Genomic DNA, 15,808 nt, shown 5'->3' on the forward strand with positions numbered 1-15,808 from the left:
AAATATCGTATGAACAAAAAAAAAAATCATCCATTCGACTATTTCAGAATTTTCTCTTGATTTTTAAATTCTATTTATATACCAAAATTATATCAATTAAAAAAAATCACTTGACTGCTGTACCCAGTAATTAAGTTAAATTTTGGGACACGACCTTCATGCCTCCAATGTAAACTAGTTTACTACAACATCGAACATTGGGTGTCTGACGCGTGTCTCCAGATGCCTCGCCGCCGTTGCGGGTCTCAGCTGCCCAAACCCAACTCTTGAACAGATTGAATCGTGTAGTATTTTTCCTCCAAGAAGAATGGGTCACGTGAATTGGGCCTTCCTAGCGGGGTATTTAACATCCAAATGTCTCCTGACCTGCCCGACAAACCTCCGCGGCTAAAGGGGACCGGAAAATCCAGAAATATCAACTGGATCACAAACCTCCCCCAACGGCGGGAGTCTGTTACCTTCCCAAACCAGCAACTCCGGCACCGGCTTTCTGGGCTCATTACCTCGCACAAATACTACGTACTACTGTGCTGTCCCACGCGCCGTCTTGCGGTGGGAGCATTCTTCGATGTTGACGTGGCTTGTTGAAAGCGATTGGTGGACCTACGCAATGAAAAGAATTCATAATCAATTCACATTTTAGGTGTATTTAATATTTAATTAATTAAAGCAACGACTCAATTCAGCATCCCGCCCGCACTGAAATATTAACCAACCTAAGTACCTAACCAATTGATTTGCCACCCCCAACTTTTCCACCCTCCCTGGCCTTTGCCTTCCATTTACGAAACCCTCGGACACAACTTCTGGAACGTTCACTTGATTAGAGTTTACAATTTTCTTTGGATATAATAATAATCTCATTGTTTTCCAAGGAAAATTTTTCATTCCTGTGCAATGGGGAGGGTTTATGGTGGATTGGCGTCGATTTGGTTTCTTATGTTAATTGCTTTTTGTGCAAGAATCTCGTTGTCGGCGAGATCGGAGCAAGAAATCAGGCAAAGGTTTTATGGCAGTTTAGTAAATTCGTCTGCGCCGGAGAGCGGCGATGGAAGCATTGCCCAGATGTTTGATCGTGTTCTTGAGAGGGAGTTCTCTTCTGACAACGACCAGCCTGAAGGTTTTCTTCTCCCCTCTCTCTTTTTTGAATCTTAGAATATTGGGTTTGCTTTCCACTTGTTGAATTTAAGTGCACAAAACTGTGAATTTTGGCATTACGTCGGAATTCTTTTTACTTGGTTTTTCGTTATACTTGTTGCCTTCTTTGCTTTTGTTTTAGCTTGAAACTAAGTTTCTTGTGGCGATGGTGTCTATACAAATTGAAAGTCAATTGTTTTACAATGCTGCAAAGTGCTAACTTTGCTGCAAAGTCAATTGTTGACGTGTGGCGACTATGGCCAAGCGGTATCTGGAAACGCCTGTTATTCGTGCAATTACAAGAAATTGATGCTTCCAAAGAGTAATCAAACTTTAAGAGATAATTTTGGAATAAATGAATGATATCACCATATTTGACTGGCATGTATTTCTGTGTGGATATTTTTCCAAGGGGACTGATCTAAATATGGTTTAGATTTTGGTTCAAGCTGCGTGTGACCATTCCTCCAAACATTTGTATCAAGCTTAAGAGTACCTGTATTAAGCTTACAGATGATTCTTCTTGTCTTACATTCTAATGCTGCATTAGATTGTTTGTGGTTCAATTTCCATCACATAATTGAGATCTGATATTTATTGTTTTTTCTCTAGGTTCCGGTGCAAGCAGCTTCAACAGCAGCGTAGCAGATGAGCAAGTAGGTTTTGCCTTTCCTTACGAGCTTTTCAAGGACCTAAGGCAGTTTTACTGTATCTTATTGACGTCATATGCATTCATAACTCCTATTTCGCAATCTTGTGAAAGCTGCACAATGAAGGATGCTTATAGTTTTATACTTCAATTGTTTATACATCAATAGGATCACATCTGATGCTCCATATCTGAACCTTACTTGTAAAAGTTGGTATATTATTGAATAGCTGACATTTTGATTGACTTTGTTCAAGTGTTAAACTCTATGGTTATGTTTCTGCAGGCAAATGGTCTGTATATGTTCAGTGAACATGGCCTTTTCTTTTATAAATAAATTCAATAGTGATTAATTCACGTTTGAAAAGACTTATTTTACATTAATTTTAATGGTTTGTGTCACTTATCATTCTAGATATTTTGGTATTTTTTTCCTCTTATGATTGGTACTTAGCATTCTTACAGGCAGTATTGGAGACTGTGGTTAAAATTACTCACGAGAAAGCAAAGAAGAATGATACTCAGGAAGCTAAGTAAGAAGATGCCTATCTACGCATTGTATGATATAAACTGCTTTCTGCCATTGTGGATACTCCATTGTTGTAGCCTGAAATTGACTTACCTTTGCTTTTCTTCTCGTACTTTTATTTTTATTTATTTATCTTTTTATTTTTTTGTGGCAGTGCTACCATATCTTCTAAAATTCAGGATATGCTCAACCTTGAAAATGATGGTTCTGATGACACAACCTTGATAGACAATGATGTAAGCTTACTGCTTACTAATTGATAATTATGCAGATGTTTTAGCAAGATGCTAGTACATTGGGTAATTGGTTACCTGTTTCATTCATGGCAGCACAATCGTTATGTGATGTCAAATAAGAAATCCAAATATCCAGTTCTTCAAGTAGATCTAAGGTCAGTTACTTCTATATCTGCATAATTGTTGTGATTCATTGACAACAGATGCAATTGATTGAATTTGCATGATAATTGTTATTAAATTTTCTGTTGTAGTTTTTATAGTTTTAGTTATTTTCTATATAATCCTAGAGACTGAACTATGTGTCTGTCTGCAGGCTGATATCTGATTTGGTGGTGGTTGTAGTCTCTGCTGCCATTGGTGGAATCATATTTTCCTGTCTGGGACAGCCGGTTTGTACTTCAAGATAACAAGTTCTCATTCCTTTAATGAATTGTCCTGGTTGTTTCTCTACATGTTTGGGTACTTTGTTAAGTAGATAAGATATTGACATGACAGTTGTCTAATGTTTACTTGTGATAGGTTATCGTGGGCTATCTTCTTGCAGGTTCACTTATTGGACCTGGCGGTCTTCAATTTATCAGTGAAATGGTGCAGGTATATTTTAGCTAAATATTCCATCTAGAATGCATTTTGATGAAGAAAGCTTTCTCTAGTCGAATTATTCCTGCTTTTGCGTTCAATATAGATTTTTATGGAAGGCATAATTGATGTCTGGGGCAGCGGATTTTTCAATTGATTGTTGAAGCTGAGATAATTGGCTACTTTGGTTCATTTTTCTATAATTTTCTCAACTGGATGGTAATTCCAAGATAGGATTATGTGGTGATTTTGTAAGTGTTGGTGAGTGATGGACATGTATGTACCAGTGACATGCATTAGGCTTCTCAAAGGTCTTGGCAATTCATATCTATTGCTGAGTACTGAATTTTGAGAAAGTGGTAACAGACAAAAAGTTTTATAGTTGTTCAGTGAGGCCAGTAAGTTGCTAACTTATGCATTGAAGTGGCTAATATATTGATAGTGAAAGGATTTTGACTTTGTTATTTTTCTTCTTTTCACGACTTTTATGCAATCTATATGTTTTGCTTACTCCTTTTCCGCATAATATTCCTTCCCAATATCAAAGTTCATATATGTTTCTTAATATGCCTTCTAATTGTCTGCTTTCAAAAGGTTGATTATCGACAGAGTAGTTACTCTTATTGCTGTTCACTATGCATGCAATTAAATTGAACTAGTAAGAGTTATTTGTAGCTCAGGTCATCTTCTTATGCATTACAGGTTGAGACTTTTGCTCAATTTGGTGTTGTTTTTCTGCTGTTTGCTTTGGGACTAGAGTTTTCTTTGACAAAGGTACTTCTGTTGACCAACTACCTAAAGCTATTTCTTGAAAAATTATCTTATGTTCATTTATTTCTATGTTTTTATATGTCTAAAGGAGCTTCCCTTAACTTCTTGATGCAGCTAAAAGTTGTAGGTCCTGTTGCTGTTTTTGGGGGACTTCTTCAAATTGTAATACTTATGTTCTTGTGTGGAAGTACTGCAATGGTATTGCTCAAGACTTACTGAAAAATGTTGCTTCTGTCTTAGAAAGTTTGAACGAAGGGTCTTTATTATTACTTTATTTGTGGTATTGTATATGCTGCAGTTGTGTGGGGCGAAGTTGTCAGAGGGAATTTTCGTTGGTTGCTTTCTTTCAATGTCATCAACTGCAGTGGTAGATATCTGAACGTGATGTATCAAGAATTTCCTCTTTATTGAATAATTGCAACAAGTCCACCAGGGATTCTATTTTGACCACATGAATTTAACAGGTGGTGAAATTTTTGGTCGAGCGAAACAGTAATAATCTCCTTCATGGTCAAGTTACAATTGGGACGCTTATTTTTCAGGTAATTGTTACAACTTAATTATTCATTTCATATATGTCAATATGCACATGATAAACCAAGGAACCAATTGTGTTATAGAATCTTATATAGCCAGTGGCTATGGGTCTCTGTTCCTTGTCTTAGAATGAGGTTTGATTCTCACCCACCCCATTCTCTGTACTCCTTTAGACTAGCTTATTCTTTAAAAAAGAATCGAAAAATGCAGTTTTTTCGTGTTTAACTGGTATGTCTGATTGCTTTGCTGATTTTATTTGTTGTTATTTTTGCTTTAATTTCCATTCCTCTGTTTCATCAGGATTGTGCTGTTGGTTTGTTATTTGCCTTGCTTCCAGTTCTGGGAGGTAATAGTGGCATTTTGCATGGAATGTTCTCTATGGGGAAACTGTAAGTACTTTGAAGTACGTGTCTCTGATGTTTCTTAAAGCAGTTTGCGAGATATCCGGCAATGGTTTATGACCAGTTTGATATTGATTTCAGGCTGGTGACTTTGTCTGTATATCTTGCTTGTGCATCCTTGTTGACCTGGTCATTTGTTCCGCGCTTTCTGAAGCTTATGATACAGATATCATCTCAAGTGAGGGAGTTCTTTGTTTGTCTATTTTGCCTTATTTTGCTCTTATGAAACTTGAAACTATTTTAGCAACACAAGCTTGTCATATTCTTCTCTGAGTTGCTTCTTTTTGGCCAGTAACTTAATTAATTTTGAATACGAGGATACAAGTGACCCAGAATGCATATAGCTGGACTTGGCCATAAACCATTTTGTGTAAGGTCTATGGCTCAAGCTTCTAAGAAAATGACCTTTTTTTAAAAAAAAAATCTCATCATAGGATTTCTTGCACTCAAGCTGAGTATTAGGAATTGTATCTGAAGATTGCCTTCCTTTTACCTAGTTTAATGCCAATTATGCTCCTTTTAAAAAAGCTGTTAACACTAGTTTACAGATACCTGCATCTTGTGCATATGTTTCCCACAGAGATGTGGACATTGTTTTGGTTTGTGAATTTAACGTGGTTAGCTTTATATATGACTGGTTTTGTTGCATTTTCTAAACTTGCATCCTTCTGTTGATTCTCAGACAAGTGAACTGTACCAGCTTGCTGCAGTGGCTTTCTGTTTATTGTCTGCTTGGGTAAGTTATGCATTTTATTTTATTTTATTAAAAAAAATTTATGCATTTTATCCACTTGACTGTCTCTCTTTATCTGAAAATTTTCAGTTCTGTTCTAGAAGCAAACAAAACACAGTTTAATTTCGACTCTTATTTAGCTTGTTAATTTCTTTTGCTTAATAATATTATTCACATCAAGTTCACAATTTAAAAGGTTTCTAGTAAATATGGTCACATAAGGCAAATGACTGGGCCATCCATGCTCAGTACATTAGGTTGCAAAAGCATCCGATCATTAAGATGTAGATGATATCCTCATTAGTGTGTTGACTTGGTTGTATGCAGCAGCACAAGAAATATGGATTGCCCTTCAGAAATATATATTTGATTCTTGAGGAGGATTGTAATTATGTCCAACCTCCATGTGGATGCTAATTGAGCATCTGTGTTTGTTAGAGCGATTTATTACCATTATGTCTATTTTTCTTCATTTCTCCTGGCTCTTATATAATTCTCCTCTTCTCCCATATGTGGATGCAATTATGAGTTGTCAAATATACATTTTGTTGAAGTTGAGCTTAGTTGAGATTATTTTTTCTAGACAAAAAGACTGCTGCATTTGGATTGTCATTGCAAGTCCTGTGGCACCATCAATGTGAATATTGTTGACATTGGTACCTCTTAAGGTAGCATCAATGTGTAAGCATGTAAATTTGCACCAAGACCAACTTGTAATTATTCTTCTTTTGTATCCTCAAAAGAATAATATATGTCCATTGTAGGATACACATATAGGTTTCCATGTTTGATGCATACCTGTTTGTTGTTTTTCATAATATTCTTAATACGCTCTTTCATCTTCAGTGCAGTGATAAATTGGGCCTCAGTCTTGAGTTGGGTTCATTTGCGGCGGGTGTTATGATATCAACTACTGATTTTGCACAGCACACTTTGGATCAGGTATTTTCTTGGTTATCATGATTTTTTGTGAGTAACGTATGCACCTTTTATTCATTCTGTTACCTTTTATGTCCTAAACTCTTTCTATGCTGCTTTCAGGCATTTTTTTTATGATTGCTGAGGAAAAATTGTTTGTGCCCTGAAACAAAATGTCTGTTTTAGTCATCCATTTTGGTTCAGGTTATAAATGGTGTTTTGATGCAAAGCCAGATCTTTGTCAGTCTCTTTCAGTACCTCTGCTGCCCCACTAACCTAAAAAATGACTGCAACAATTTGAAGCCAGGGATATGCTTATCCAGAACCTTGGTTTAGAGTTAATGTAAGCTCACCAGAAGCATTTTGTTATGCCATTTTAGAGGCCAAAACCCTACGAGGACCTTGTGTTTTTTGTTTGGGTTCAATTGGTATAGTCATCACTTTACCTTTAGGTAACCCCTGGGAGAGCCATAGCAATGATTTTAAAGGAGAAAGTTAGCCTGCACTCTCATTTGCTTGCATTTACTAGTCTTGTGTAGTGATTACTCACAATGACTTGCTTTAATGAGCAGGATAGGCATTTGAAAATCTGTCTAACTGAAAAAAATAGTTCTTTACGAATCTCTTTTGAAGTGAAAATTGGTAAGTAGAGATTTATACTAACACCTTGCCTTTGCATCTTTGATAAGTTGAAAATTGATACCGAAGTCATTTTTGCGTACATGCAAAACTTTGAATTTGACTTTTGGAAAAGTTGGTTACATCTCTGGTCATGTGTTCCTGACATTGGCAGTTATGGAACTTCGGATTTGTGGGTTTACTATCTTCATTTGACAATGACAAGATTTATGATTAGGAAGATATCTGATTTGCATGATTGTCATGTTGCAGGTTGAACCAATTCGTAATCTCTTTGCTGCACTATTTCTTTCTAGCATCGGAATGCTCATTAATGTGCACTTCCTCTGGACCCATGTGGATATATTGCTTGCTTCTGTTATACTTGTGATAGTAGTTAAAACTACCGTTGCTACTGCTGTTACAAAGACCTTTGGATACAATATTAGGACATCAGTTGTTGTAAGTTAACTTTCTCAACCTGATTTTCGTAAGTTAAATGAGTGACATTTTCTTACTTCTGAGACTGTTGATAGGTTGGTTTATTGCTGGCACAAATTGGAGAATTTGCATTTGTTCTCTTAAGTCGTGCCTCGAATCTACATCTTGTTGAGGTACTCTGTCTATTTCTTCTTCCGTTCTCTTGCCCATGTCTTAATAGCTCTAGTGCTCAAGTCTAATTAAATGAGCTCTATTGTAAATATAGGCAACCTTTATATAGGATTGTTACAAATCACCGTAAAAACACCATGCATTACACCTGAAGAGACCCAAGAATGCTTTTCGTATGCATTTGATGTCGATATTGATCTTCTTTAAAGAATACTTATGTGAGACATCTTTAATACTGATTCGGTAATGTGTCCGGGCCTGTTGGATTTGACGCATGCACACAGATTATTGTGATAGTTGTTTCTTAGGGTTTTCGGGTTCCTATATTTCCCAGTTTCCAATAATTTAACATTTAACAAGCTACCTGATCAAGAATGTTTTGAAATATTCTGCTGCTGCATTTTATAGCTTAAAATGCAGTTTTGACTACTCCAATTTACCATTGAATAAACTGCATTACAAAGTGGGGGTTTTGCAATATCTTTGTGAAATTTGTGATTGGAGCAGAGAGTGTGAGGTACTTGTCAGACTTATAAGAGGATGCTTTTGATGTGCTTCTGCTATTTCAAGATTTACGTTGCAGCCGATATAAATTGAATGGAGCTGATACTTCCACGGGCTGTTGTCTGAGTAGGAACCGTTTGGTCATTTTCATGCTGCTAAGTGGAAGTTTTCAACATTAATTGGATTACAAGACATTAAACGAACCAGGACAAGTTGATTAGAACTGTTAATTTTAGTTTTGACTGAAATAAGAGACTGTGCAAGTCAATCTTCTTGTGGATGCTCCAAGTTGTAGACCTATAGGCTCATTTAAAAGCTGAAAGTGAATAATATAAATTGGTAGGCCTATTTCATTTAAACCAGAATATTGAATTAAATACTGTTGGCATTATCTTACATTAACGCCTATAACATCTGAACATCTATTTAAGTGAATGTGCCATGGGCAATTTGTGATTGAATATGCTAAATTATGTGCGAGCTTTAAAAGTTATGCTAAATTATGTGCGAGCTTTAAAAGTTTGGAGCTCCTACTGTTTTAAGTGCTACGAGTCTTTCATAATTGACTCTATTTAATTACTACAGAAAAATATCAACTAATGCAGTAATTGATCTTATATTTGCATATCCAGATTGTGCTTATGTGGAAAACTACATTTGCATGCAATGTGGAATTTGTACCTGAATGATTCTTCGAGTGGCAACTAATCTTGCTTTTTCTCTGTGATACATTTTTCAAAATGATCGATTTGTTGAATCTTAAGTTCACATGGGCAATTATTATCTTGACCTTACGTTAAGTTCGGTTATTCATACAGGGCAGGATGTATCTTCTTCTTCTTGGAACAACTGCTTTCAGTCTTGTGAGTTTTCTTTTAAATTCATCAGGGATTCTTCCCTCCTAGCTTTTTATTTGTTTTTGCGTGATATTATCTATAACTGTAAATATGCTGCAGGTAACCACTCCTGTCTTGTTCAAGCTAATACCTGCTGTGATGCATCTCGGAGTTCTAATGCACTGGTTTCCATCAGAAAGTAGCGGGCAGACTGAGGTTGCATTATTTTATTTCATAATAGATTTTTGTTTTATTTAATGAGCATGCAAAACAAACTAGGCAGTCTACCTTGTGTCTTTCCTGCAGCATAAGGCCCAGGAACGAACTTTAACCTGCTAGACTTAAAGCACACAGAAACCTCAATTGAATGATTATTTAGCTCCAAATATGCAGAGCTTGCTTTCCAAAAAGCTTTACATACTTAGAACCACAGTAGAATATGCAATAGTACCGTGAATCTATTTATGGGAAAGACCTGAATTATGGCTAGAAACATTCCTAGCTGTTGAAATCTCACTTTTTAACTTCACTTTGGTATGGGTAATTATGAATCAGTAGCAAAATTTCCAGTACACGTTGCCTTTTCTGGGTACCAAGAAACGTTACTTTTACTCTCTTTTGGCCTGCAGGAGAAAATTTCCGTGATTGAAGCTCATAACAGATTACTGTGAGACAATCTCTCTGTGCTAAGGCAATTGTATGGGAAGCTCCAATTAGAGGTCAGAAATTTGTGATTTACAGAGTTTTTGGGCCTGGCCTGGAGTACATTTTTGCTGATGTTTAGACCTACAAATAGAACTACAAATGACAAATTGACGGATTATCATGTACATATTCTTGCTATACACAGACATGCTGTATATATATATTCATTAAACTCTTTTAGTGGGGTGTGTCGTACCCTGAGATCAGTACATCAGCCGTATAGTTTGGGCTCCTTTGCTTCTTTCTAGTTTTGAACTAGATTACAATAGTGATTGGTTGTAAGGAAATTTTGACATCTTGAATGCAAGTGTTTGGATTTTGATATTTGCAGCCAAATTTTGTTTACAGTAAGATCTGTTTCAAGGTCATTATGCAGTATTTCATGGTTCCTGTCTTCCTGATTCTTTATCTTCTGCGTGAGTTGTGTTCCTGATCCGTAGTCTTGTGAACAACTGCTAATCTTTGATTTGCCATAGATTTGAAAAAGATAAAAAGCCCTGAATAAAGTCTAATAACGATTTATGGACATACAAGACTAGTAGAAGATTTTACCAACTTTTTCTTCGTGTAGCCATAGATCAAGCCTTGTTACTAGTCTTGCCCTCTATAACTGGGGTCTTTTTTCAAAAAAAAAAAAAAAAAAAAAATTGGGGTAGAACTCTATAATTGGATTGGAATGACCATCAGGCTCTCTGAATAAAATTAGCAAATTAATTTTCAAAGACAAAATAATTGGACGGGAAGGCATTCACAAAACGAAATTGGGTAATAATTCCGAATTCCGAGTTCATCGATGAGAAGTCTATCATCCAAAAGCACCAAAATAGCAGTAAGAGTAAGAAAAAGACTTTAAAAGCGATTCAATAACATATTTCTTCCGACAAACAATTCAATAACAAAGCAATTTTATTTTCTGAAAAGGACCTAAAATATTAGCATTTTTTTTAAGGGTTCAAACCTTACCTCCCACCACTTATCACTATATATGGTTTGCTACTTTAAGTGGCTTAAATTCATTAGGGTGCGTAATGTACTTGTCTGGTCCGATAGTTATTTAGTTTACGTCGATTCTCCAATAGATCCAATTAAATTCTTCTTTTTAAAATAGGTCGGTTCTCCAATAGATCCAATTAGATCCTCCCTTTTAGAAAAGATTAGAATAGATATAGGATAGATAAATGACTAATAAAAAAAAAATGTAGAAGCTAGTCACTGGGGGACCACTTTCATCCCCATCTCATCAAAGCAATCACGACTGCATATGTGAAAAAAACAATTTTTTAGTGTTTTGCTAGAGGATTGGTTGCGTTGCTGTTTTTCACTACGACTCCAAGTGAGGAACACAATTCTACATATTTGGCCAGAGGATTGGTTGCGACGTGGTCTTCATTGCGATCCTAATTGAAGAACACAATTCTACAGAACCACCAAAATTGTGATTTTTTTGAATTCATCATTATTTGTAGAAATTCGCCCGAAAAGAATGAAAGATGGCAAAAGATTTTTTTTTTTTTTTTGGCGGTCTTTTCGACCTTTTCATCGAGCAGTTGATACTACTGTTTTCATGATTAGAAGGTTGCAGGTTTCTATCTTTGATGAGCGGGGCGACAGCCCATTAATAACTTATTAGACGCTAGAGAGGTGGGGACAACTGACAAGGAAAGACTTCCTTTCTGGAACCCTCTTCTTCACGGGGAATAATGACAAAATTTCAACCCAAACTGCGTAAGTAAGGTAGAACCCGGTTTGTAGTTTATTCACCCGACCCAAGAACAATCCTATGGAGCCGGCCCGACTTTCTAGAAACTTCTATTAGAAAAGGGCTCCTTGCTTTTGATATTCATAATCACCCCTTTTGCTTTGGAGGAATCCTCCTAAGCCCGACTAAAGCTAATTAGGACTACTAATCAGTGGGTTAACAATTTCCTTCTTTCATTGACTGTTGGTCAGTTTTCGTTCCCCCGAGAAAATCAATCAGAGGAAGACACAGAATTATGGAAAAGCTTCGATGCCAGAGGATCGGTTGCGACGCCGTCTTCACTGAGGATGACAACCCAGACGATTCCTGCACTTACCACGACGCTGTCAGTTTCTCTCTCTCTCTCTCTCTCTCCCCCCCTAATTTTTGCTACATAAATTTGCTGTTCGATGCAGATTGCTCATTCAACTTTTGAAACCTCCTTCCTTGTTGCTTTCTATACTACTTTTTCTTGCTTCTCCTTTCCTTTCCTTGCCGCTTTCTATACTGGATGTTAAATATTATCCTGTCCTCTCTTCTCGTAGTTTCTGAGAAAAAGAATTGAAATAGGGTTAGTCACGATGCTCTCTTCTTTATTAGACTCTTCTAGCTGTTATAGTTCACTACATTGTTGCTTGGAGTTACAAGTTTCGGGGAAAATTAAGCCTGGTTGCTTTAGTCACATTAGGATTCAGGAGCTGGAGATTGAAACTGGACTCCTGTCAATTGTGTCCTGAACTATTTGGGATTGGAGGATTTTCAATGGATTAGAAGGAGCTAGAGGGAGTATTCTTTTGGAAAAGATTCAAATTTTAGATCAGTGAGTTAAGGGTCTGAGGGAACCTCAATGCTACCTTCCTTGCAGTCGAGTCTATTGTGCTGACCTTGTACTACTATTTTTTCACTGCACTTTTTAAGCTTTTTACTTTTTTCAGCTTTCGTTGCCTTCTGGTGAAATTAACTTATCAGACGTGAAAAAGGATCCAAGGGTTAATTGCATTGATGCTCTAATAGGTTGAGGTTACTGGTAATGATGTCAGTTTATGCTCTATGTTGTCATGGAGAACCAAAATCCCCCTAATACTAGATTCTTGTGTGTATAATTTTTGGACTACATTAGCCAACTCTTGCAAGTGGAATCTTTTTCTGCACTCTTTTTGCTCTTCTATACAGGCAAATTTTCTGCAATAACTATTGTTTTCGTGATTCACTTTTTAATTTTAACGGTTAACTAACTAATGGAGTTTCTTCTTCTTGTGCATGGCGTGGTCTTCACTGTTTTGGGCATGTTTGATGTACCAGGGTGTAAGTGGATATTTGATTTGTAACTTTTTTCAGAGAGCACTTCTCTTCTATGCTTTTCTAACAAGAGATGCCAATGCATACTCAAACTTTGAATTCTCCAGCCTATATTTCACGACGGGATTAAAGAGTGGAGTTGTTGCAAGAAAAGAAGTTATGATTTCACTTTATTTCTGGAAATTCCTGGGTATGTGCATGCTCTTTTTAAGTTTTTGTTGCTTTTGAAGTTTCCCCCTTGCGCATCAGTTCTTCCTCAAGCTTTCTCCTAAATAATAAGCATCTTTTATTGGCAGTATACATTCCTTCAGCAACTCCAACTTGTTTTTGGGGCTAAAACGATTATGGGTACCTTCAGAAAAGCTTTAGGCGGTTTTATGCTTTTGTTGCAAATAATTGGTTTTTTCTGTGTAAGTGACAACAAAAGCTGGTTCTAGAGCATGTGTGCACACACACACACATATATATGAAGGGAAACTTTTGTGGTGGGGGTGGGCCTTGGCCGGAGTACCCTTGTTGAGATAAAAGGGCAACTTTTGTAAATGAAACTAATCCTAGTTTTTTTCAATCATAAAGCAGCAAGTCTGGAAGTGAAATGGTACTTGAGCAGTAGCTTTATGTTCTCTTTAGTTAGCATTTCAGCATTGCTTCCTTTGATATGAATTCTGCTGCACAATAATTTACACATACAGATATCAGGATATGGTGAGTGAGAAAAAATGAAAATGAGTCCTAGGCCAGAGAGTTTCTTTTAGTTGTACGAAGTATTCATGCTTGTTTGACAAGAACTTCTTCTGTACTCTAGTCATTGTTTTCCATTCTGTTAGCAGTGAAACTAATGCTGGTTTTGCAATCATAAAGCAGTAGGTCTGGAAGTGAAATGGTACTTAAGCAATAGCTTTTTGTTTTCTTTACTTGTCATTCCAGTATTGCTTCCTTTGATATGAATTCTGTTGCTTAAATGATTTACACATAGGGATATCAGAATATAGTGACCAAGAAAAAATGAAAATGAGTCCCAGGCCAGAGACTTTCTTTTAGCAGTAGGAAGTATCCATGCTTATTCAAGGACCTTTTCTGTGTGGTCATTATTTTCCATTATGTCATGGCTTCAACTATCACTGATACTGCTGCTTTATGAAGTTGTAAAACTGGGAAACACACGCCAGAAAGACCAGTGCTGAGAAGGCCAGCTCCTCAAAATAGAGCAATTTCTGCACTGCCTCAAGAGAACAGTGTGTTGACTAAGGAAACTTGTCCCAGGTGTCGACAGGGTTTCTTTTGCTCTGACCACGGTATTAATCTTTGTTCTGCTATTGATTGTGGTCAGTTTTAAAGTTCTTGAAATAGTGAATTGCTTCTGTTGAGTTGCCAAGACAGCATGACCTCATTTTATAGATTAGATGAGAGGTTTGCCTCCAATTTTACAAACATATACAAGTAGTTTATTTTCAATTTCTTTTAGAATAAGATAATAGGGAGAAGATATTAGTTACTTTTCAAGCTATCCAACATCTGTTAGAGGGAAATTCATTTGAAGTATGATTATTCTACCATTTAGGTTCTCAAGCCAGAGACGTCAATGCAAAAGCATCAAAAACTGTAGGTGTTGCATCTTCTGGGAGTGATTCACATTTGCAGGAAGTTTGTGCACCTCCAGTTAAGAAGGTGATTGATATTAACCAGCCTCAGACTTGTAAGAATAAGGGATGTGGGATAACCTTCAAAGAAAAGGATAATCATGATACAGCGTGCAGTTATCATCCTGGCCCTGCTGTCTTCCATGACCGGATGAGAGGGGTGAGATTTACAAAAAACCTAGCCCTATATTCTCCTTTCCCTTGAAAGTAGTTTTTATCACTGGTGGTTACATAACTCATAGTTTTCCTCCAAAATTATGCAGTGGAAATGCTGTGATGTTCATGTCAAGGAATTTGACGAGTTCATGACAATACCACCTTGCACTCAGGGATGGCACAATGCCGATGCCATGTGAAGAATGGATAAGGTTTTTTCCCCCCTTTAAATGATTTTGAATGGAATATCCTGCTGCTATGTATCATGATTTTGCTCAATAATATCAACACGTGTGGTTCTTCATTTGTTGTTTCATTCGTAATTTGAATTTACTCTTTCATAGTAATCTTGGCCAAGTTTCATGATAGTTATTTTGTGTGTGTGTGTGTGTGTGTTTTTTTTTTTTTGAGTTACGGTGACAACATTTGGGAAATTGTGACTTTCTCTGCTTCATTACATGTTGAACTTGAGTTTTTTCAGATTGCCACTTTCGCAACGAACTTCACTTAAACTTCATCTACCTGATTTGAGTCGTAGCATTTGTCCTTAACCTGCAATTAGGCTTATAACGAGCCCTGGGTTGCTGCAAATGAGTAAGCTTACAATCATGTGGGCGATGATTTGAGACTTTTTGGTTGACATGAGGCCTGGTATCAATTATGGGAATTGAGCATCAGTACTAGCACTTTAGATCCATAAGTTTTGATTTTTGTCTCAATTGTGATGAAGCATTGTGTGCTGGATTCGTCATTGGGTGGATGTTAATTTGGGTCTATTTTAAGGAAAGGGTATCTTTCCGTTTTTTTTTTACATTGAAAGAGTCTGGAAAGAGATTTGATTGATGAAGGAAAAGTTCCTGCAATCTCGTAATTTTCCTTGGTGTCTCTTCTAACTATTTTACCAACCACTAAAGGCATGTAAGTTTTGGATCAATTTTAATTCCAACTATTTGCAACCAAATTTTCTCCATACAACACTTGGTTATAGGTATAAAATCTGGTATTGCATCCGTGAAGCATACAAGACCTTTCTCTTGATTTAACGTCTCAGGCAACAATACGGACGTTTTGTAACATGCCCGTTAACTCCGTACCAAAACATGCGACAATGGCCAGATGAAAATTTACAAGGCAGTCGCATATTTTGGTTGAGAATTTTACCCCATTTTTACTTTAAAGGTGAGCAGTTATCTCAAGGATACGATGA

General features: G+C 36.7%; 2 protein-coding genes across 5 annotated transcripts; both read left to right on the forward strand.

The window, feature by feature from the left end:
* The first annotated feature begins 212 nt into the window (after window positions 1-212).
* Window positions 213-10,092, forward strand: LOC113730138 (K(+) efflux antiporter 5-like). Of its 4 annotated transcripts, none has more exons than XM_027254632.2 (20): window positions 218-1,120; window positions 1,750-1,793; window positions 2,252-2,319; window positions 2,470-2,551; window positions 2,645-2,706; window positions 2,868-2,943; window positions 3,074-3,148; window positions 3,836-3,907; window positions 4,019-4,102; window positions 4,203-4,271; window positions 4,369-4,446; window positions 4,742-4,830; window positions 4,924-5,020; window positions 5,525-5,578; window positions 6,422-6,517; window positions 7,385-7,573; window positions 7,648-7,725; window positions 9,046-9,090; window positions 9,184-9,279; window positions 9,693-10,092. In XM_027254632.2, exons 1-20 carry the CDS (start codon window positions 898-900, stop codon window positions 9,732-9,734), a joined length of 1,719 nt encoding a protein of 572 aa, XP_027110433.1. In that variant the 5' UTR covers window positions 218-897; the 3' UTR covers window positions 9,735-10,092. The 4 variants fall into 4 exon arrangements, with proteins under 4 accessions (XP_071934243.1, XP_071934244.1, XP_027110433.1 ...); XM_027254633.2 differs by having other exon boundaries at window positions 1,016-1,120; window positions 2,252-2,344; XM_072078142.1 differs by lacking the exon at window positions 4,203-4,271 and having other exon boundaries at window positions 213-1,120.
* A 1,253-nt stretch (window positions 10,093-11,345) lies between these two features.
* LOC113730139 (cysteine and histidine-rich domain-containing protein RAR1-like) lies at window positions 11,346-14,905 on the forward strand. Its single transcript, XM_072078145.1, has 6 exons — window positions 11,346-11,852; window positions 12,290-12,292; window positions 12,913-12,995; window positions 13,949-14,100; window positions 14,367-14,605; window positions 14,709-14,905. Exons 1-6 carry the CDS (start codon window positions 11,763-11,765, stop codon window positions 14,799-14,801), a joined length of 660 nt encoding a protein of 219 aa, XP_071934246.1. The 5' UTR covers window positions 11,346-11,762; the 3' UTR covers window positions 14,802-14,905.
* The last annotated feature ends 903 nt before the right edge of the window (window positions 14,906-15,808 follow it).

Source organism: Coffea arabica, chromosome 2e (assembly GCF_036785885.1).
Source record: "Coffea arabica cultivar ET-39 chromosome 2e, Coffea Arabica ET-39 HiFi, whole genome shotgun sequence".
NCBI lineage: Eukaryota > Viridiplantae > Streptophyta > Magnoliopsida > Gentianales > Rubiaceae > Coffea > Coffea arabica.